Below are 21,649 nucleotides of genomic sequence, written 5' to 3'. Positions count from 1 at the left end.
GGTTCGAGCTTGGCCTTTCTCTCTCTCCCTCTGTATGAGCCATTCCTTTTTCCTGAGCTCTTCTTTAAGAGTCTTGATCTCTGTCCCACAATCAGGAGCTCATTCTTGAGGCTTTTGACAATGTCCTGTGACAATGTCCTGTTACACAGTGTCTCTTTGGGAATTTTTAATAATGTGAATAGATACAATACATAAGATAATATGTTGTTGAGTTGTTAATATTTGTTGAGATTGTTCATGTTTGAAAATGTAGAAAGAAAAACAAAAAAAGAAGAAACGGGAAACTTAAACTACAAAATAGAATTAAGAATTTTAGTTTTAAACCAAAACCTTGGTTTACTTGAAACGAGAATAGAACCCTCCAGTTCCATGTAAATTGTAATAATAAACATTCTTGAAATACTATTGAATTGCACTTTATTTTATTTAGTTTTTGACTTCATACAGACTTTAGGCCTCATTCACTCATATGTGTGCAGAAATATTACTCTCCTTTATATGATGGTGAATCAGAATCATTCTAAATCAACAGGGGTGGGTTCGTTCTATGTAATTAGCATATTGTCACGCCTCTATTTCTCCATATAAGGACATCCGTTTGTCATGAAGCGGGCATCGGGCTGGACAGTTGAAGTTTGAGTGAGAAGAGGGAATAAGAATTTCACAGCAGAAATCAAAACATTTGCGTCGGAGGTGGAAGACACAAAAGGAACACTTCTCTGTTGCAACGCATGTTAGACATTATGATGTTTTGGACCTTGCATGAGGAAATTCTCTCTAACTGGACCTCTGAGCTTTGATTGAGTACCACTGATCTAAACTGTGGGAGTTTTGGGTCAGATACATTTTTTTTTTTTTTTGTGGAATAATCCCTTGTAGTGCATACTTTCTTTTTTTTTTACGTAAGAAGATGATACAATTAATATAAATGGCACAAATTTTTAACAAGTTAAAAAGTGAATAAAACAGAGTAGCCAAAAACACATTATAAATATCACTTATATGAGTCACTGAAAAGATTCAGTGGTAGCAACACAACTATCAACTTGTAATCACATGCGTTCAAGAATAGAGGAGGGAGAGAAGAAGGGGCGAGAGAAATGGGAGAGGAAAAGAGGCAGGATGAAAGAGAGGAGGATGAGGAGAGAAGAGGAGGAGGAAAAGGGGACTCAGGGTAACAAGATTTAAGTTACTTTATGTATTTACAGTTTTATAGCTGATCATTTTGGGGGGGGGGTCATTTTTTCTCAAAAGTGCTGAGAGGGAAGATTTTTTTTAATTAATTAAAGTCAGAGGAAAGCGGTAACAGGACAGAGGAAGTAAGGGAGGAGTGAAGACAGGACAGATAGAGTAATGGATGAGGAGAGGAGACAGGGAGGAGGAAAGAAGAAGAAAGCGAGGAGAAGAGAAAGGGACAAAAGAGGAGAAGGTGAAGGAAAACCAAAAGGAGACCTGACAGGCAGGGAAGACAAAAAGGAGGAGAAATGATGAAGACAAAGGAAAAACACATATTTTAAGAAATGTGAATAAACAATGGAATTAAAGTACACACAACAGCCCATGATCTGTTTGAACCTGTGTTTGTTTTCAACACAATGACTTGAGTATTGAGTACAAACGTCTCAAAACTGCTCTCTGCTGGTCCCTAGTGGAAAATAATGAAACTTCGGGCCTTTAAAATCTATCACCAACGTTTCCTCTGACACATTGACATGGTCAAAGAAAAAAATCACTTTTATTTGATTCTGGTCTTTTCTTCCAATGGTCAATAAAACGTCACAGGTAGCCACCCCGGAGCCCAGGAGTGTTTTCCATAGCAGCATTTTACAACAACTTAATCACAATTTGAAAGGTTTGGGTCTTTAATCCAGGAGGAGGGGCAGTTTGTCCTAGAACGTGGTGAGTTAAGCTGAGGAGCACAGTACAGAAAAATGCCCAGAGAAAGTAACTGTGAAGCTGAGCTTTGACTATAGGGAAACTCAGAAGGAGTTTATCTGGCAACATTGAGAAATGTGTTCTATGTTTTTCTGCCTTGTTTTAGTCTGTTTGTGTATCTCATTCTGCTGGCAGATTTATTTGCTAATTTGGACTTGAAAAGCTTGTTTTCATTTAGCAGTGTTTGTTTCTGCAGCCTCCAAACTATCCCAGAGTTGTGACCCCGAGGACGATCCAATCAGCGAGTGGAGCAGAGGAGATGAAAATAGTTCATAAAACTTTTGTCAGATGTAGGAACTGCTTCCTCGACAGCTATGAAGCTTTGCATTGACAAGATCACTGCTGATTGGTTATCCTCTACTGGTCGAGCATCTCACCCGTCAATAGTTGTACAAGAAAAAAGAAGAGAAAAATTCAACCTACTGAGAAACAATCCTGTTTCAAGAAAATAAAATATAAAAACTAATGGAAGGGGGTGTTGTCGAGAGAGAAGTTATGAAGTGTGAAGGAACATTCACGGACGGGTGCGATGTCCGATTCAATAACCATCTCTTCTGTCATTTTTCGGCTGAGGCCTGACAGTATAAGAGGAAAGAACCATCGGCTACACATCTAAAGAGTCTTGAATTTGAAAAAGATTCAAGACTTTTTAAGGGTCTTGATATTCACTTCAACTTTTAATACTTTTCAAGACCCCGCGGATACCCTATCATGGCAGAAACAGCTACTATACTTTGACCTTATCATTCATCATCTGTAAATTAATCATTGTATATGAGAGACAAGGCCCCATGTCCTACCTGAGAGGGAGTGCTTTACATTTTATGATCTTTCAAATGCACTCACAATCAATGTCTTTGATCAAAGTGCTCTCCCAAGAGTTGCACTTTTTACACTTTCCATTACATGTCCATACATAAGCAAAGCTGACATTCAACTTATCAATGAATCTAGTTCATCTTAAATGTATTGATGGTAAAGATGAGTTGCATGATACTGCAACATGTAGCCTTTCCTTATTGTAACAGTTGAATTTCATGAGAAGAAGTTTCGTAGCTTGTTGTTTTCTTCCATTCCACCACATCTTCATGTTTGTCCCAGTCTCAGTCTATTCATGACAACTTTACAGTTCATTTTGATCGTGTGGGAAACATGTAATAAATATTGTAAATTTGGTTTCCAGGGGCTTCTCCATTGATTTCTAGAATAGGCAATGCACTAAGTCTCCTGTGTGTGGCACTATTTCAATTTACATCAAACAGTCCCTTTCTGGGAAACCATGTGACCGTGTCAAACTGAAAGTGAAAGTGATTTGCTGAGGAGCATAAAAGGAGTGCTCTGCAGCACTTATTGCATTGGCTCGTGTGGTGGAGAGAGATGTTTTGTCTATGTAAAGCCTGCTGATATTCCTATAACCTGGAAAGATACCACACGTCTGCAGGCAGAACAGAGTCTCAAAGTGTCATATATCATCAGCTGAGAGCCGACAAGCTGTCTGATTAGAGAAGTGCACATCCTCCTCATTACACAGATTCATTATCCTGTCATGGATAATTTGATCCATTTGTGTTCACCTTTATCTGACAATTTGTATATCAGAAGACTATACAAATATGTTTTTAATTAAAATATGCATTTTTATAACTAGCTTTTTTTGTAACTCTTGTGGAATTCAAACCCTGTAAGTCATTCTCATATCAGCATTACTTTTGCCAAACTGGATATGAATGTCAATTATTATATTAATAAGTATTGTAACTGTTTTCAACAGGACCACTATTCGTCCTTGAAAAGCAAAGCTGAATCATGGCACCTATCACGTACACCAACCTGTGCAAAAAATCTGTTTATGTATATAATATAGATACAAAATAAATACAGCAAATCTGTTTGATGTCCCTTTAACTATTGCACTTTTCATTACAGTGTAAACCCAATTGAACAAATATTTATAGTGGAAAATATGAATATATTCATAAAACAATTAACAATTTCAAGCAAATGTGTGAAAATAGTATTAGAAAAACAAATAAATAAAAAAGATACACCAGAAGTAATAATAATAACCCAAATTATATCCTTTAGCACCTATATGCAGTGGTGTGCATACCTGTTGTACTATATGAAGCTTCCAGAGTGGTCTAAAACCCTGACATCCTCCTGGTACAGCCTGTGAATATTTAAAACACTTGTAGGCAGTACTGGGAGAAGTACAGTGGTAGACTCACACAGTTTTCCGGATCCTGACCACAGCATTTCCTCTGGCTGTCTGAAAGATGTGTCACTACAGTTCATAGGAACACCATGGTACTCCAGCAGAAGGTGGGTCACCATGTCTGCAGCGGTCAGCCCCTGTGCTGCTCCACACTCATCTCTTCAATAAGTGTCTGAAAACAAACAAAGGAGAAACTCAGAGGAGGCATTAATATTAGATCTATGTTATGTTGGTTATCTGATAATGTCAGTTATTAGGGGGCCATAAGCTGTAATGTTTTTCATCCAACATATGTAAAACGATGACAAATTATTCCTGTAACAAAGCGTATATTACATTAACATTACTCAGTGATGTGTCAACTCAGAGCTGTGGTATAAAAACACTTTGTTGTATGGTTCCTGTTGACTTCAACGAGACCACGTAGTAATATAATAAAGACATTCCACTACATATTCTTATATATTTAGATTTTTTTTTTTTTCTGCTGTTTTTATATATATACATTTATATTTTATTGTACTATTGATTCCAGCAGCACAAGAACCCTTTCCTACTGGACACTGACACAATCACATCATTGCATTCCATTACTGTATCTGTAAATATGTTCTCCGTATGTGAATTTATGTATGTTAGCTCCGCATTAGCATTCAGCTAATTCAGCTACCTAATGTCAGTAATGAAGCACTACCACAGCGGTCACACATTTCCTGCATGTAAACTATCAACTACTGTTTACATACAAAACACACAGGAGAATTAAGAAGCATTGAAAAGGTATGAAAAGTTCAGCAAAACAAAGGGGACCCAAAGCACGAGTCGCTGCCCTCTAGTGGCAACGGACAGTCACGAGTCACAACAAACAGACGGCGTTTGCAATAGTTTATAACAGTAGGTATAATTTGATTGGTCAATATAATGAAGGGGAGTTGAGACTTGGCTCTTCCTCGATGGTCCGCAGGCATAGTCCCCCTCTTGGTACTGGAATAAGGCTATGACGGGCAGCCACTCTCAATCTCGCTCCTCCTCTGATAGCTGCTGGGCACTACATGACAGTTTTATTTTTGTGTTTATAAACAAGCCTTCATTCGAGTAAAGAATATTATGTTCCTGCTCTAACGGCTGTATGTTCTGTTTGTGTAAACATTCGCATCCTCCAAACCAAAACAGCGCCATTCTATTTTCCCTCCAGAACCTCGGGCAGCTAATTTCTAAGGTTTATAAGCACAGTGCATTCATGTATGTGTGATGTTTGAATAAGCTAAGGGAGATATGCTTTAATATAACAATCTAACTATGAGAACAAGTTGAAGTACAGTGTATTGTATGCCACAGATTTATCCCACAACAGGCAGCGGCTCTTATCAGACCTCTTATCAAGACATTTGTGAGACTGACCAGCGATATGACGCACACACATTTTAACTTCAAGATTAACACCAGGCAACAACGGTTATTATAAGTCAATGTGTGAGGGCCATATATCTGGCCCAAACTGCTCCTGCCCCCACCCTCCTTTTATGATAATAGTTCAGTTCCATAAACATCTTCACATACACACAGAGAAGCTAAAATAAAAAATCCCAAAATAGACTCCTCATCACTGGAGATAAGAGCGCTCAGTGAGGTCGTCTGGCATTTTGACGCATGCGGGCCAACGTAGCTCTATTCACGCTAAGGAAGGGGGGGGAGGGGGGGTGAGGAGCACAGTTTGATTAATTGTCACCCCCCCCCCCAGCCCCCCTTCGCACACTGAACCTTTTAGACCTTTTTAAGTGTGATTTTTTTATTCATCATGTTTTTATTCATCATTCCCTTTGTGTCTTTTCAAAAAAAGAACTAATTCAAACAGCTGAGGTTTTAGATGTTGCAAACCTAAGAACTCAATCCTGTCAACTTGTGAGTGGGGCTCAGCAGCTGGAATCCAGAATTACTTCCACTTTCACAAAATCTATGAAGTAGAGAATAACCCTTTAAATGTCACAGACTGAACTACAGAGACAGCAGGTACTCCTTGTCTTTCCATCAGCCAAGTGTTGGGAATGTGGTGGAAAACTTTTTTGTAGTTGATAAGTAACATTTTGCCAACCTGTGTGAGACTTTTATGACCTGAACTGTTTGTGAGCTGAAACCTATATGACCTGTTTAACACCTTTATGACTTTTCTATTACTTATTGACTGTTCAATAACTTATTTTCCGTCTGCTTTATCTTCAAAGGACACATATGCAATTAATTTATTCCTGTGTCTAAAGTCCTGTCTTAAACTGCGCCTACAGAACCAGTCTGAACTGGCTCAGACATCAGCCTTAGTTCTCCTATATGAGATCCTTGCATTTGACTGTTCTCCATCAACCCTCTGAGATCCCTGTGACCTTCTATGTTTATCCTTTCTGGAGAAAACCCCAATTAAAAACACAACGAAAAATTTGGTGTCCAGCCTCTTGTTTTTCAGAATTCTATCAAAGTAGTTATCAGCTCCACGCTGGTGTTGTTTTGTAGATTAATTACAGCTTCCTTTTTACAAAATAAGCATGGCGCTAAAACATGTCTCTTAAAAAAAAAATGTAAGCTCAAAGGAAGTAGTGTTAAATGAGCATGAACATAATTTTGACCTTCCTAAATGTAATCCAGACCTAGTATAACATTTCTACATAATTAAGACATTTAATTGTTTTTAAGATGCTTCGGAAATCCTGCAGTATGAGTTCAAATAAATTGAATCCTTTCTTGTCTTGCTTACATCACTTAGATCTTGGTCAAATGTGTGTGTCAGTGAAAAAGTTCTAATGACTTTGGGAGTTAACCTTTTCAAATATATTTATAGATGTCATGACCTCAAGTGTTGAGCTGTAAACTCAGATTAATTGTAATATCTTAACCGGTATCTTTGTCATTTCATAGTGAATATTTGTTTATAACATTGTGTGATTCCTGCTTCGTCTACATTGATTTATCACAAATTAATTCTGCAACACAAGGAACAGAAACACTCTAAGCCAGGTGAGGTTTTAGCAAGTGCCATATTTTTCATTTACTGTAAACTTCTCTTCGTCTTATTCTGGGAAATCACATGATCGTTAAACCAAAAGTGAAAGTGTTGACCAACAGAATAAAAGGAGGTTGTCTGCTAGCACAGGTGTGTATTGGCATATGCAGCGAAGTGTGATGTTATATCTAAAGCAACAGGACACCTACGAATCCTGGATGAAAGACTGCGGCAGATCTCTACAAAGGTGAGTTCCTTTAATGTTTTATCAGGTATATTGTCAGAGAACAACCTTTATTATTTGAACAATTGACAAGCATTGTGTCCTGATACTGCCGATACAAACTTGGCATGAGGCAATGTGAGTCAGCAAGCAAGAAATCTGTATCTGTTTAACAGATAAAGTGGATGTTATTATTGTCCTACAATATAACACCACTACAGAAGCGTATTGCATTCACTTAAAAAAAAAGAAGCTCTTTTTAAAAATAAAAAAACTTTTTCAACATTTTTTTCCCCTGTTTTTACGAGATAAAAATCTGTTTTTTCCTCTTTCAAATTAAAAGCATGTAAAAAGCTGTCTTCGCTGCTTTTATTTTGAAATTGAAGTTCCTGTTTAGACGCAGACTTACTGTTTGGAATCTGTTACTTCCCAAAGGAATGTTTTATGTTTTAGCGACCCTCCGAAGAGGCATAAGCTCTTACTGTGTTGTTTCGGGAAGTTTAGAATAAACCTGAAAGCATCAGTTAAAAGTCTCGACCGTCTTTCGGTCGAGACTATTATGGAAGATTGATGTGTAGTTCCTGTTATAAGCAGGTTGGTGGGTGGGACTCTTGTTTTGAAAGGGGTTCTAACGGAATAGAGAAAAATATGAAGGAAAATAAACGGGTGAGATGTCCCGATTCCATAACCATCTCTCGTGTCCTTTCTCGGCTGAGGCCTCCTGACTTTAAAAGAGAACTAACCGCTCGGCTACATTAGTCTTTTGTAGTTCACTGTTATTTATATAGAAGGAGAGTCTGACCGTTTTAAGCGAGGCTACAGGCCAATGTATGCTTCTCCGTTTTGACGGACACGGACAGATAGGACCGCCTTCTCCAACGTGGAACGCCCTCTCCGTGCCTCTCCGCGGCTCCTCGGAGTGCTTTTCGTGCAGCTCTCATTTTTCTAACTACACGTCGAAATGGCGGACAGCCCACGGATAGCACTTGGCTGTGATTGGTCCACTAAAAACATAATTTCCGCCCAACGTCATTTCCGGACCTCTAACTTCCTGTTTCATTCCCTAAATCACAATAAACCTAAATCACAACTACGACTCTATGATTAATGTGACAAGTGTGTTAAGCCAGCGGCGTTGTCTGGCTGACGGTGGCTGGTTAGAGCACTTACAGCATGTGTGTACGGTAAGGTGACCAGATTTCTGAAATGAAAATCGGGGACATTTTCAATGCGGCGGTGAAAAATCATTACATATTATCATTATGAAATAATAAATGGGGACAAGTACTTTTTCATGTATTTTAACCAGCTTTTATTACACAAAAGGTCAGAGGTGCCATTAGGGGGCAAAAAGTTAGGAAAATTCTGAGGGCCCGTGGCCGTGACTGACAGGGGCCCTGAAAAAATATTAGAACATTAGTTATGTTAATAAAAAAAACATCATTAATGGATTTTAATAGAAAATCAAATTTATAATTAAACAAACACTTTATCAGTATGCAGAATGTTTCCTGTATGTCTTCACAGTGTTATATTATCACAGCTCAGTGTCAGTAGATATTGTAAAGTTAGTTGGACTATAAGATAATTGAAGCCTTCACAGGTAGAGGTGTGGTTACAGAAACTACACATGGTTGGCGTTGCCTGTGTGTGATGGTGGGTCCCTCATTCATCCACCTCCGCCTCAGGAGCCTGGGTAGAATAAGAGCAGAGAACATGAGAAAAACTGCAAGAACAGAGCCAATAGTAATAGGCTACTGTATTAAAATCAAAACCTACATTTATAAAGCGCACCCACAAAAGTCACTCATCAGGGGGACAGTTCCAGTATAGAAATTGGGCTCATATATTATCTGTTTCTCCACCTATCTCCTCTCCTCTCTCACTTTGTCTCTCTGTCTCTCACTCTCCCTCATTCCCACTTTCTCTCCCTCCCTCTCCTTACCTGATTTGCATATTTCTCAGAAGAATGTATTTTCTTCTGGATGGCTCTGTCTTTGGCCAGCATCTCCATAAACTTATCACAAGGGAGGTTGATGTTTGTCTTTACAATAAGTATGGCCTTGATGGAAGGAACAGTGAACCTATTTCTGCTGTCTGTCCATATGTCATTCATTTGAGAGAACACCCTCTCGGGTGAGGGCAGAAACCTCATCAAACAAATCATCTTCTTTGATTTTCACATTGGGGCACTTTTCCTGCAGTGTGGCTGTTGCCTTCTGGATCTCTTCGCGCAGAGGTTTCTTTTTTAAAAGGAGACAGTGCAAGTCATTTAAATTGTCTGTATCTTTCCCCAAGCTTGCAAGTAGTTCACAGCCGTTGTGAAGAAAGACTGAGTTGTATTGAGAAAGTTTTCTCTAGTAATTGCTGCATTTTCCACAAGCTCTCCCAGTAGTCCTCTGGCCAGTACTGGAATGAAGCTGTCGTCACGTCTTGCTGTCAATTTTATCTCCACCTCTCTCAGGATTGCAGCTGACTCCACAGCACAGCGGTCCTGGCCTTTAAGCTTCTTGATTGTTTCACTAAATATGGCCAGGTTTCCATGGGCAAAGGCAAGCCACAGTTCAGTCAGTGGATCTTCAAACATTCTTCGCAAGACAACAGGGCATTTCTCTTCAGAAAGAAAAAAGGCTTTAAGTGGTGCATACATTTTAAGCACTCTTTCTAGAGCAGGGAGCATGGACAGCCAGCGAACGTTGCTGTGTCCTAAGATTTTTTGATACTCTTGGCCAACAAATTCACAAAAGCTCTTCAATCTTTCCACTCTAACAGTGTAAATATGAAAATACCCGAATATCTTTGTGAGCAGGTACTCTACATCGATGGGAAGGGTATCCATAGCTGTTCTGGTTGCATTATGGATGATGTGGGCAGGACAACCCAGGCCAATCACCTCCCGCTGCAGTGCTTTTTCACTTTGGTGTGGACGTTGATTCTCCCCACCCTATTCAGCCCGCCAAAGTTGGTGTTTGTATTGTCGGCAGAGAATGCCACTACTTTATTTTCCAGGGAGAATTTTTCAATCACCACCATGATCTCAGCTGCAAGTTCCTCTGCCTTTTCTCCTTTAAGTTCAACAAAATCAAGCAATTTTGTTTCTATGGACATGCTGCCATCATTTGCTTTGCAATACCTGACGATTAATGGCAGCAGCTTCAAATGTCCATGATTGGATGAATCAATGGACAGGGAAACAAATTCAACCTGCTCTAGGTCCTGTCTTACCATATTGGTTGCCCATGGTGCGAAGACGTTATTCACTATGGCTTCACCTTTGGTCCGGCCACAGGAAAACTTTGGCTCATAAAGCTTCTTTGTCAGTTGTGCTGTGCAGTCCATAGATCGGTAACTATGATTGTGTTTCATAGTGTGGTACGCCAAGATGCCCTCCTGCACAGCTAACTCGAACTCCTTTTGGGAAGGCTCTGTCTTCTTATAGAATGTGGTGATAGTGGGCGTAAGAGCATTGGCAGTCAGACCTTTTTTTATGTTTTTTTGTCTGCTGATGCTCCACCACAGAATATCTCCCCCCACTGGCAATTGAAAAAGAAGACTGGCAAAGGGTGCAGTGGACCACTGTGTCGTCTTGGCCTGGGCGACAGCGGCGTATAAAAGGAAATTCTTTCTGGATTTGTTCTGTAAAATGGCATTTGCGCTTCTTTGAAAGAGCCATCTTCTCCTCTACTCTTTTTGCCTCTCGTCTGTTCTCTTCTCCTTCAATGCTTTTCTTTTCTTCACCCTTCTTTCTTCTCTCCCTAGCTTCCCTCTGTTGTTTACTTCTTTATTTCTGCCTTTCCACACTATTCTCCTGCTCTTTTCCTCTTCTCTCCTTCACTCTGTTGTTTACTTCTTTATTTCACCTTTACTAAAAACAGTGACATATAAAACAGTGACTCAGGGCATCAGCTAATCAAATGGTCTGCATTTATAACTACTACAGTCATTGATTACCCACACAGCGCGAAACAAAACAGCAGCCTAACACACACAACTATCAACCATTGACTTATTATTAATTAATGAATTATTAATTAATAATATCATCATTATTATTATTTTAACAGTCTCAGGTCACTATGCCTACAGGAAAATGATATGCTAACAAAGCAGTTCCACCTCCCCCTCTTCCAAAACAGAGCCACATACAATGTCATCACCTGGTAATCTCATGCTAACGTTACCATTACAGCTTCACTTATGACAGATATGAAAACATTGTCATAATGTTAACGTTCACTGACTTTTATAACGTTACGTTAGGTCAACTACTGTTCTGGCGGTGAATTGTTTTCGGAACAAAAAGGCTCGTAGAACTATAAATCAAAAAGTGTCGGTCCGCTCCGTCCGTCCGTCCTTCCGCAACGGAATCGGAGAAGCATACAGAGGCCTTACGTCTATGGACGCTATACGTCACTTTCAAAACAAAACCATGAAAGAAAAAAAAATTGTTAGCAGCGCCCCCCAGTGTTTGTAGTGTTAACCTTAGATATCCCTCATGTATTCACCAATGTTGGCAGAACTGGTTCCACGCAACAGGTTCCACCTTAAATGGAGTTGAAAGGCAAACTGCCCTCAAACTGGACTCCCACATTTCCCTTGGCGATTCATAGCTTTGTGATATGGTATTATTTTGATACATGTTTTTTGACTTCTCCCTGTTTCTTCATTTTTTAATGTGTAGCTGTTTTTTGTTTTGTTGTTCTTGTGATATATTTGTGTTATTTCATGTCAACTAAACTTCTTAATGGTTAGATAATAAATAAACACATTCAAGGTAGAAAAAAGAAACCCAGAATAATGACTTCTGTTAAGTTCCTTACATTTGACAGTAAAAGCTGGACTCTTTACTCAACTTCATTTGCAGGACAGCTCTCGCTATTATTTTACCGTTGTAGATTTGACATTCAAACCATAATTGGCTTATGAAATATGATGCATTGTAATAGATTTTAAGGATAAAACTTTTCAATGAAATGAATTCCTCCAACCTACTGTAGCAGTATAACGTCACTTACACATCACTACTTAAATCAATTCAATAGTTTAAATACTATGTAAAATACTTTTCATCTGATGATAGTGTAAATTCATGAAGCAACAGGCCAATGAATTAAGGACTTGAACATGCAACATAGTATTTAGCTTTGTTGTACTGTGAAAAACTGGATTAATTTATCTACCATGTTCAGGGCCTCTACCCATCAGGCACTCTGCTCAGAGTTTTGCTCTTTGACTTTTCTTGGCCTTTAACTAAAAATGCAACTTGTTTCTGATTACTTTAAGAGAGAAGCAGATTTAATAATCAAGTGAGACACGACTGACACTGGACCCAGAATGGATAACTCAGAGGAGGAAGAGGTAAACACCTTGTTTTTATAGTTACAATTTTCCCATTAGCGATTGTGAATGGGATTATGAGTCGATTAATTACACTTTAAACTGCTTCTTTTGTTTTTTTGAATCAATTATCAAGGAACTCTTTGACACCAACGATACGTTCCCTGAATGTGACAGTCAGGAGAAGGATCCCTCAACAACACAGTCGAACTGTAAGTGTGCCAGTCCAGTGAACAAAAGAACATGGTGTGATCTGGAGGAACTGAGAGGTATTTCTTTCTCTTCTCTTATGACAGATGTTTCTCCACCAGAAGAAGAATCACCTCTCAGTTCAGGCACGAGGACTGTTTCAGATCCCTGCAGTGACCCACTCAGAGGCAGTGGGACCATGGAGGACTCCAGCACTGTAGATGTTCAGGGCAGGAGTGGAACAAGAAGCCCGCCAATTGGAAAATCTGCCAATACACGTAAGTGAAAGAAAATAGTAGTTGCATTAAAAATTGTGAAGAATTTAATCTCTAAAACAAAAAAATTCATTCAATGAGATGCTTCACCAATGCATGTTGCAGTCTTAAATACTCAATATGTGCAACATTTCTTTTTTATCACACTATTAGGTGATGAAATTATTATAACTTTACAGCATGCCAGGGTAAATTTAAACTGTAAGAACTACTATAATATATTTATAATTCTGGTTATATGTGTGATGTATCTATTAATATCAACAAGATAGTAGAACATATTCAAGGATGGAGCTTTTGACTGATCGCAATGATAAATACAGATTTATGATATTTTTTTAGATGACTAATTTCACACTAAAGAAAGTCAAATGACAATCAAACAGTACAGGAAACACAAGCCTCCTCTCTTAAAAGGTCCAGTGTTTAAGATTCAGGTGAAAGGGATATATTGCCAGAAATTAATCATCCTTCATGTTACACAATGCTGTGTACAGATTATTGTTTTCTTTACCATAGAATGGGCCATTTATATTTAAATACTTTATATTTACATCAGGAGCGGCTCCTCTCTACGGAGGCCACCATGTTTTTACAGTAGCCCAGACAGGACAAACTAAACACTGTTTTAGAGCTATTTATAACAACTGAATCTACCACAGGTTCTCTTTTATGTTTGGAAAGTGAGGGTGAGGGGTGTTCAGCTACAGCATGGAACTTCACCACTAGATGTCACTAAAGCCTACACACTGAAGCTTTAAGTTAACATGAATGCACCAAAGGTCAACTTCTAACAAAGACGTTAGTTACATATTAACTCCATCCAGTGGCCAGAGAGCCCATCAACAAATCAGGTTGCAGGAGATCCTCTGCTTTGACAAGTTCACAACATCACAGAAATCTCCGGGGTGTTCAGCTGAAGGGTGGTGCAGCAGGCAGAGGCAGGATGAAACATAAACTCTGCTGTGGAGATCTATAGTTTTTCTTTACATTATATCAACACCTGCGTCGACTCTTATCACCGAAAGCTCTCTTGACACCTTTGTTGGTGTCTTCTATACGTGTAAGGCAAGGCCTTTTCATCAGGAGATATTTTTTTATTCCATTTATGAGTCTGTTGCTCGAGGAGAGTTGGACAGGAAGGGCATCAACCCAGCAGCAGGACCAGTATCTGCTCCTTTATGGGAGGAGGATTCCAATTGGCTTCAGGGTTTCAAGGAGAGTGTTGGGCCTTGTCGGGCAAATGCACTCTACGGAGTGACATTCTAGTTTTGAAATGTTAATTATTCAGACAGCTTTATTAGAGAGTCAAATATGACTTTATTACTCTTGTCTGCAGTTTGAGGAATTCATTTTACAGTCCACTACTACAACGACAAAGTCACTACCTTCTAAAAAAAGACCAACTGCATCAAAACATTAACAAGCACCAACAAAAACAAAACAAAAATAAAAAATTCAGCTTCTATTTTCGAAAACTCTGCTTGCTTAACACACTTGTCACATTAATCGTAGAATCGTAGTTGTGTTTGGGTATTGTGATATAGGGAATTAAACTGGAGGTTTGAGGTCCGGAAATGTGAGATTCCAGAAATGATGTCGCTCGGAAATGCTGTCGTTAGCGGACCAATCACAGCCAAGGACTATCCCTAGGCTCTCCGCCATGCAGACGTGTAGTTAGAAAAATCAGAGGTGCACGAAGAGGGTGTTCCACGGCGGCGAGGCTGTTCCCATGTGTCCGTGCTAGTCAAAACAGAGTAGCATAAATCGGCCTCAAGTGTCCATTGAACAAAGAAAACAAGGTGTGATCTGGAGGTACTGAGAGGTATTTCTTTCTCTTCTCTTATGACAGAAGTTTCTCCACCAGAAGAAGAAACACCTCTCAGTTCAGGCACGAGGACTGTTTCAGATCCCTGCAGTGACCCACTCAGAGGCAGTGGGACCATGGAGGACTCCAGCACTGTAGATGTTCAGGGCAGGAGTGGAACAAGAAGCCCTTCAATTGGAACATCTGCCAATACACGTAAGTGAAAGAAAATAGTAGTTGCAATAAAAATGTTATTGGGGGTGCACTACATCACACACTACAAACTTTCCTGGAGTGCTGCTGGGGACCAAAAGTGAGAGTCTTACAAGTGGTGCCGCACGTAAATTCCACAGACTTTATTATTCACAGAGAATCTCTTACAAGTAAAACGCTAAAATGGTCAACTACATAAAACACGTCCACAATATCAGACTTGCTCTTGCGGGGAAATGTATGAGCTGCAGGACGAGGTGCGCATATTTCTGATGGAGCATGGATCCCAGCTCGATGACCACCTCACTGACCCTGACTGGTTAACAAGGCTGGCGGACTTGTGCGAAAAGACTTTCTCAGGCCTGACATACTTAAAGAATAAATACAGAGAGCAGACAAACGTGGAGAATGATCTCTCCGAGTCGCCGTCTCCAAAAGAAAGCCGAGAATGGACTAGCTCTGCTCCATGCATATTGCCCACTTATCTCGTCAGTGAGTTTAATAAATGAGAGTAATTTTTAGGGTAAAATATATAACCCCAAAGTTTTTGTACATGTCAGCAATAAGGTGTCAGCTGCTCGCTATGCACATAGACGCGCACAGACATCACCTGCGCACTTTTTTATACTTACAGTATATGCTTACTCAGCCCTGCTGTTTATACAGGGAGTTTCCCTGTATTCTTGTTATATTCTATTTCTTAAATTGCTATAAAATAATATCATGGCTGTAAGGCAATTAAATATGCCATCTCATATGATGCCCTTTGAGCTGCGGCTGGGATGGTCTGTTTAGTAAGGACTTTCTTTTGGCCTTGCAACTCTCACTCGTTCTGCAAATCATTGTCGTAATAGCCTCATGGGTCAACAAAGAAAAAGGAAAAAACTGATGGAAATGTTTTTATTGCATGGTTTTATTCTAATTTCAACTAATATTTACGTATATATTTATACAATCATTTTTTTTTTTTTAATTAAATTATTTTAAAATTGTATTTGTTTTTTGGACGGCATCTCATTGTTTTCATGCCCACAGAAACACAACTGCAGACCTTGTTGGAGGATCTGGGCTTGAAGCAGCACTACACAAAGAAGCTCACACTGAGCGAAATACTCCAGATTGACCTGAAGGCCATCACTGATGAACCTGTCAAGTCCCACTCAGATCTTCCATGGTATTTCTTAAAGAAACTGATGATGATAAATGTGACAGCGAGAAATTTACAATCAGAATGTGAATCATCCAAAGACGGCGCAACAGAAACCACTGAATCTGACTCTGATGATCAGAGCGACATTTCAGACTCAGGTGACATGGTAAACACCCTTGACGTAATCACTGCTCTCTTCTTGTGTTCTGATAGTTTTGTGCAACAGGAAATGGCCCTCAAAATGTCCATGTGTCAGTTTTCTGTGCCTCTCCTGCTTCCAGGTTGTGACACAGATCAGTGCAAACTCATGCTTTGGGCCATGAGAGACATTGTTAAACTGTACAGACCTCAGTCACTTTTACAATCCAAGGGTTTTACTGAAGAAAGAATTGTTCTCTCTGAAATTCCAATGATATCTTTTGTGAGACTGGGGGAATGTTCCATGTCCAAGTCAGAGATTCTCAATAAGCTTTTGAGCAATTCTGAAGAGTACCATGACTATTTTGTGCACCATGATATGGAGTGTGGTGACTCCCCAAGAAGAATATCCAATGGACTGACTGAAATAACTTGGTACCTTCCTTGTGGCAAAAAAAACATTGATATTTTCAGTGAGCCAGTAGCTGTAGCTAACCTTCGTGGGGACATTGCCTCATTTGAAACTCAGTTTTCTTTCTTGTGTCAGACATCTGCAGCAGTGTTTGTGTTCTTTGACAATTTGGACCCTGAGTGCAAGCTGCTAACCAACCTCCACCACAAGGCACAGATGTTTTTGGTCAGTAACCAACAAAGCAAATGCTTTAGTAAGGATGCTCTAAAAACTGTAGCAACAAAGCTGGGCTTGAGTAAAGACAACATCATTACAAAGAACAAGAAGAAAAATAATGCAGACTTTGTCAAAGGTTTGCGGAAAAAAGTCAACGATGTTATTGAGAACACAAAGGAGAAGATGTGCATTGAGAAGATGGCTGACATTGCCCGTAATTTGGGAATCTTGGTTGATGAAGACTGTCCAGAGTGTCAGACTGCCAAACGAAATGCAGATGCCATCACATCAAAAATTAAAAACATCCCTGACTACAAAGCCACTCAGCTTCCCTTGCATGGAGAAATATGGAAGAAATTGGCAGATGTAGAGAAGGAAGAATTTCGACTGAAAGATCGTGGATCTGAAGACTTAGAAATATACATATCAGGTCTTCAGGAAAAGAAAATAAACCTTCGGAAGAAACAGAGCTCTAAAGACATGTCAGATGCCATGACGTGCTTCATCAGTGCAATATCAAGCCCAGGCATAGAGAGACGTTATTTCCTGAAATGGATGCGAATGAACCTTGATAACCTGTCTCGAGAAAAACTGTCTGGCCTCAGGAAGCAGTACAAAGAAAAATGCACAGATGCTGAGAACAAAGAGGCCATCAAAGTCATTGATAAAGAGCTTTCCAACAGCTCACTGGGAATTGAACACTTCTTCCGTGAAATGGGTCAGATTTATGAAGCTTCAGTTTCCCTTCCGGAACAGCATCCATCACGTGAACAACTACAGGATCTGCCCCAAATCTGTGCAGGATTGTTGCTTGATGGATTTCCCCTGGAGCTTGTAGATGGAGATGCATCCAACATACCTCTCACATGGGTGAGTGATGTTCTCTCCCAGCTCAATGAACTGGTGTCTACAAACAACAAGATACTGGTCGTCACAGTTCTTGGAGTTCAGAGCACAGGAAAGTCCACTCTTCTTAACACCATGTTTGGAGTGCAGTTTGCAGTCAGCAGTGGCCGATGCACTCGAGGTGCTTTTATGTTGCTCATCAGAATCAATGAAGATGTCAAAAAAGTCCTCAACTGTGACTTCATGGTCATCATTGACACTGAGGGCTTAAGGTCAGCAGAGCTTGCACAACTGGATGATAGCTATGAGCACGACAATGAGCTTGCAACACTTGTTGTGGGGCTGAGTGACATCACCATTATCAATATTGCAATGGAAAATTCCACACAAATGAAGGACATCCTACAAATAGTTGTGCATGCGTTTCTCAGGATGAAAGAGGTGGGCAAAAAGCCTAAATGTCAGTTTGTTCACCAGAATGTGTCAGATGTTTCAGCCAATGAGAACACCCAAAGAGAGAGGAAACTGCTCTTGGATCAGTTAAACGAGATGACTGAGGCAGCAGCCAAAATGGAGAAGAAAGAAAAGAACAAGTTCTTCACTGATGTCATGGAGTACAATCCAGAAACTGGGAGCTGGTACATCCCTGGACTCTGGAATGGAAACCCACCAATGGCACCAGTCAATGCAGGGTACAGCGAAGCTGTATATCAGTTCAAGAAAAACATCACACAGATACTAGGAAACTGTGAGTCCTCTGCTAATGACATCTTGGACTTTAAAGAGTGGATCTCAAGCCTGTGGAAGGCAGTGAAGCATGAAAACTTCATCTTCAGCTTCAGAAACAGTCTAGTGGCTGATGCATACATGAGGCTATGCACAGAATTCAACAACTGGGAATGGGACTTCAAAGAATCCATATACAAGTGGATAACAAATGCCGAAACAACCATCTCAAATTTAGGAACACCTGCTTCCAAATCTGAAATAGTTGACCTGAAAGAACTCATCTTGAGTTTGAAAAGTGAGGTCTCCACAAAGCTGACGAAATTGGAGGAAGAGCTTCATGAAAAACTGAAAAACTATTTCGAGCAAAAAGACGGCCATGTCCATCTCGTAGAAAGATACAAAGAGGAATTTGCAAACAGTGCAAAGAGTCTTCGACGAGACATGAAGAAGTCTGTGGATAGTCAATTAACAGCAGCAGAGGCAATCAAACAGGGACAGACAGAAGTTCAAAACATCAAAGAAAATCACACAAAAGAAATTGAAAAAGCAGTGTGTGCACTGATCGATGAATGTCGAAAGAAAAACATCCAGATGGGAGATAAAGAACTGAACCAAGAATTTGATAAGATGTGGAAAGAAACAGTACAGAATATGAAGTTTTCCAAACCAGTGCCAACAAATATCTTCACCAGTGTCTCCCACTTCTTAAGACAAAATCTCGAAGACAAAGGGAGTCATGCATGTGAAATGCTGAGTCAAAGACACCTGCAAGATTGTGGCAAAACACCTTTCAAATATAAAGCCAAAGGCTTTTCTGAAAAATTTAAAAAGGAGGCGAGCAATTGGCTACCCATTCAAGATCCCACAATCAGGTTACAGAAGATAGCTGACGACGTCATAGATGAATGCACTCACTATCTGAAGGAAAAAGGGAAAACAGAAGAACCTGAAGCAGATGCAAAAAAAACAAAAAACTACTCTGATGCTTACATCCAGGAGATCCTTCGCATTATTGATGAGATTCTGCAAAAGCATGAGGATGGAACCGTAGACATTGAGTTTGAAGTTTCTCTAAAACAGCACATCTGTGGTATTGCAGCCAGACAGTTTCAGAAAATGCACGATGATTTCCTAGAGGAGAATGACCCTCACTTATGTCTGAACAAAAACAAAGGAATGTTTTGTGATCGTTTCAAAGATGTGTTCAATGAACGAGACCAGAGCCAGAAGAAGGCAGAAGAATTCACCAAACAATGTTTGAAGCCTGCAGTTGAAAAGTTTGTCTACAGTAAACTGGGTCCTGCTATCAATCATGAAATGAGGAAACAACCACAGTTCAATGCAAGAGTCTTCTCCCAGTATAAAATTTTACTGGATTTGCTCTCAAAGCACAGCGTTAGTGAGTACGTAAGGTACATTGGCTCATATGAGGGATTTGCAAAGGAGTGGATACTCGACCAAACAGTGAAACACTTATCCAAAGATTCTAAGATGTTAGAGCTAGTGGATCAGCATCTTGACTCAAGTATCAGAAGCATAAAGGATGCAATCCAGAAGGCCACAAAGAAAACAAGTGCTGACTTGGAAACATTCATTAACAACTTCTGTCAGGAACTTGGTGATACACTGGTCATTTCCCAGGATAAACTTGGTGATTTCATGATGCTGAACAAAGCAAACCAGGAACAGTTTGCTAAGTGGTTCACACAGTTTGTGGATAAAATGGAAGAAGCTCTGAAGCAAGAGTTTAAAAAAAGAGAGATCAAGATGATACTAAAACGTGATGATGTCAAGTCCCAGAATGAGCTTTTCACACAAGTGATTGGATGTGGTAAACAGTGTCCCTTCTGTGGAATGGCCTGTGTGCGTGGAGGTGGTGACCATGCTGAGCATACGGCTCCACTGCATCGGCCAACCGGTCTGAAAAGATACAGGTGGGACCAAACAAAAAAACTAGTCACTGACATATGCTCGTCATTAGTGGTGAGTGACAACCGATTTTGCTGTGGTGCTACTGAAGGTGAATGGGTCCCTTACAAAGAATACAGAGATACCTACAAGGATTGGATTATTCCTCCAGATGGAAGCTATGAGGCATCAAACTACTGGAAATATGTAATGACAAAGTTCAATAAGGAGTTTGCAAAAGAATATGGTGCCGAGACTGCTGATATTCCTACAGGTTGGGAAAAGATCACACGTCTGCAGGCAGAACAGAGTCTCAAAAAGTCATTTAACATCAACTGAGAGACAACAAGCTGTCTGATTAGAGAAGTGCACATCCTCCTCATTACACTGATTCATTATCCTCTCATGGATAATTTGATCCATTTGTGTTCACCTTTATCTGAGAATGTTTTTATGTTTTTAAAAAGTAATCTGCTTTAACTCTGTGTTGATGATCTCACTGAAATACAGTCTGATAGTCTGTGTACATTCTAGGAGCACATGTTAATTAACATATCAAATAGATTTTAGGACTTTGTTTGACATTACATCATTATCTTGCCTCTAAAAACAATCATGCAAATAATCAAGACAGAAATTGTTGGTTTTTCTTTTATCAAATTTAATGTGATATGCTACTTTTCTGTTTCTATGACAATCCGGATGTCAAGTATTTACATATATTGCCTCTTATAAAAACATGACAATGTCTGTATGTGGTATCATCCTTATCAAACAGAATTTAAAAAATCTGAATTTAAAATTCTGTTCCTGTTCCTGTGATGTATCTTGTGAAATATTTACATTTCCAATGTTGGAAAATATTAAGTGTATATGTCAATATGTTGTATGTCAATACCTTTTTATTTTCTCCCTCAGAATGAAGGGTTTCTTTGTTTTGAGTTTTATCTTGTGGTGACTATTTACACTTTGAAAGGAATTAAAACATGTTCGGATGAATTACTCAATTAAACAGATTCCATAAAGAAACAATGGCAGTACTCAGCATGTATTCTTCAATGTTC

General features: G+C 39.5%; 2 protein-coding genes across 3 annotated transcripts in view; both read left to right on the top strand.

Annotated features, from left to right (window-relative positions):
* The window catches only part of LOC128430458 (ependymin-like), a 41,651-nt gene that overhangs the window by 4,283 nt on the left and 15,719 nt on the right, over positions 1-21,649 (top strand). The gene's annotated exons all lie outside the window — the stretch shown is intronic.
* On the top strand, positions 7,259-21,617 carry LOC128430445 (interferon-induced very large GTPase 1). 2 transcript variants are annotated; one of them, XM_053416499.1, is made up of 6 exons: positions 7,259-7,389; positions 12,649-12,723; positions 12,839-12,914; positions 12,999-13,169; positions 15,019-15,189; positions 16,222-21,617. In XM_053416499.1, the coding sequence occupies exons 2-6, from the start codon at positions 12,700-12,702 to the stop codon at positions 20,922-20,924; spliced, it is 5,145 nt and encodes a 1,714-aa protein (XP_053272474.1). In that variant the 5' UTR covers positions 7,259-7,389; positions 12,649-12,699; the 3' UTR covers positions 20,925-21,617. The 2 variants fall into 2 exon arrangements, with proteins under 2 accessions (XP_053272474.1, XP_053272475.1); XM_053416500.1 differs by lacking the exon at positions 15,019-15,189.

This window comes from Pleuronectes platessa, chromosome 23 (genome assembly GCF_947347685.1).
Source record: "Pleuronectes platessa chromosome 23, fPlePla1.1, whole genome shotgun sequence".
Lineage (NCBI taxonomy): Eukaryota > Metazoa > Chordata > Actinopteri > Pleuronectiformes > Pleuronectidae > Pleuronectes > Pleuronectes platessa.
The sequence above is the reverse complement of the archived record's forward strand: the minus strand, read 5'-3'. Positions and strand labels throughout refer to the sequence as shown.